This window comes from Guillardia theta (genome assembly GCF_000315625.1).
Source record: "Guillardia theta CCMP2712 unplaced genomic scaffold GUITHscaffold_93, whole genome shotgun sequence".
NCBI lineage: Eukaryota > Cryptophyceae > Pyrenomonadales > Geminigeraceae > Guillardia > Guillardia theta.
This window is the reverse complement of record NW_005434581.1, coordinates 293,809-295,135: the sequence shown is the minus strand read 5'-3', so window position 1 is coordinate 295,135 and position 1,327 is coordinate 293,809. Positions and strand designations below refer to the sequence as shown.

The following is a 1,327-nucleotide window of genomic DNA, read 5'->3' as shown; positions in this document are numbered from 1 at the left end:
GCTGCTGCTGCTGCTGCTGCTGCTGCTGCTGCTGCTGCTGCTGCTGCTGATGCTGCTGCTGCTGCTGCTGCTGCTGCTGCTGCTGCTGCTGCTGCTGCTGCTGCTGCTGCTCACTCCCTCTATCGTTTCTACAATGACTTTCTTGCCCTCCCCTCTCCTGCTTCCTGCTTCCCCTACCCACCTCTTTGTTTTCTCCTTTCCACTTCCCTCCTCCTCCTCCTCCTCCTCTCTTCTTTCTCCTCCTCCTCCTCTCCCCTCCTCTTCTTTCTCCTCCTCCTCTCCCCTCCACTTCTTTCTCCTCCTCTCCCTTCCTCTTCTTCTCTTTCTCGTCTCCTGCTCTTCGTTTCTCATTTACCTCCTCCGCATTGCTCTTTATCATCCAGGGGGACTCAATCGAATCGGATTCAACGAGTATGGAGTGGGCAAGGCGATGAAGAGAATGTGCGTTGAAATGGAAGGATGATGATGGTGGAGATTATGATTGAGATGATTGAGAGTATGGTGGAGATGATTGAGATTATGGTGGAGATGATTGAGATTATGGTGGAGATGATTGAGATTATGATTGAGATTATGATGGAGATGATGATAATGGAGATTATGATTGAGATTATGATGATGATGCTGATGTTGATGATGGAGATGTTGATGATTGAGATGATAGACGAGATGATGGACGAGATGATGATGATGGAGATGATGGAGATGATGATGATGATGATGATGATGATGGAGATGATGATTGAGATGATGATGATGATGATGGTGATTGAGCAGGAGGAGGAAAACCGAGGAGCGCACGATGCCGCAAAAGATGCAGGTCAGTGCGAGGAAAGAAGCTCGTCAGCTCCGCAAGGTAACAAGGCTCCCCTGCTGCTGCTGCCGCCGCTGCCGCTGCCGCTGCCGCTGCCGCTGCCGCTGCCGCTGCCGCTGCCGCTGCCGCTGCCGCTGCCGCTGCCGCTGCTGCTTTTTCTCCCACCCTAGGCTCCTGCATATCTTCAGCTTCCACTCGCCCTCCTTCTCCTCATCCTGCTACTGCAGGCTGGTGTCTCCGAGTCAGACATCTTGGGAACGTTTCACCTCTACGACTCGCCAAGGTAATCATGTCCTCCTCCTCCTCCTCCACCCTCCCCACTACTCTCTCTCCTCTCCTCTATCGACGTCACGCTGGCCGTCAAGTCTTTCCGTCAACTGCTCTAACTCTCATCCTTCTGCCTTGGTAGATCAAATCCGGCTCCACAATCTTCGTGCTGGGCAGGTTGAGAGGAGGGATGCCAGCGAGCGCTCCTCGCATCAAGATGCCTGTGCTCTTTCGCTTCCTTTCATC

At 52.9% G+C, this 1,327-nt stretch overlaps 1 protein-coding gene across 1 annotated transcript; it reads left to right on the top strand.

Annotated features, from left to right (window-relative positions):
* Positions 1–465: 465 nt before the first annotated feature.
* GUITHDRAFT_116271 (hypothetical protein) lies at positions 466–1,101 on the top strand (the record flags this gene model as incomplete). Its single annotated transcript, XM_005824558.1, has 2 exons — positions 466–765; positions 1,042–1,101. 2 exons carry the CDS (start codon positions 466–468, stop codon positions 1,099–1,101), a joined length of 360 nt encoding a protein of 119 aa, XP_005824615.1.
* Between the last annotated feature and the right edge of the window lie 226 nt (positions 1,102–1,327).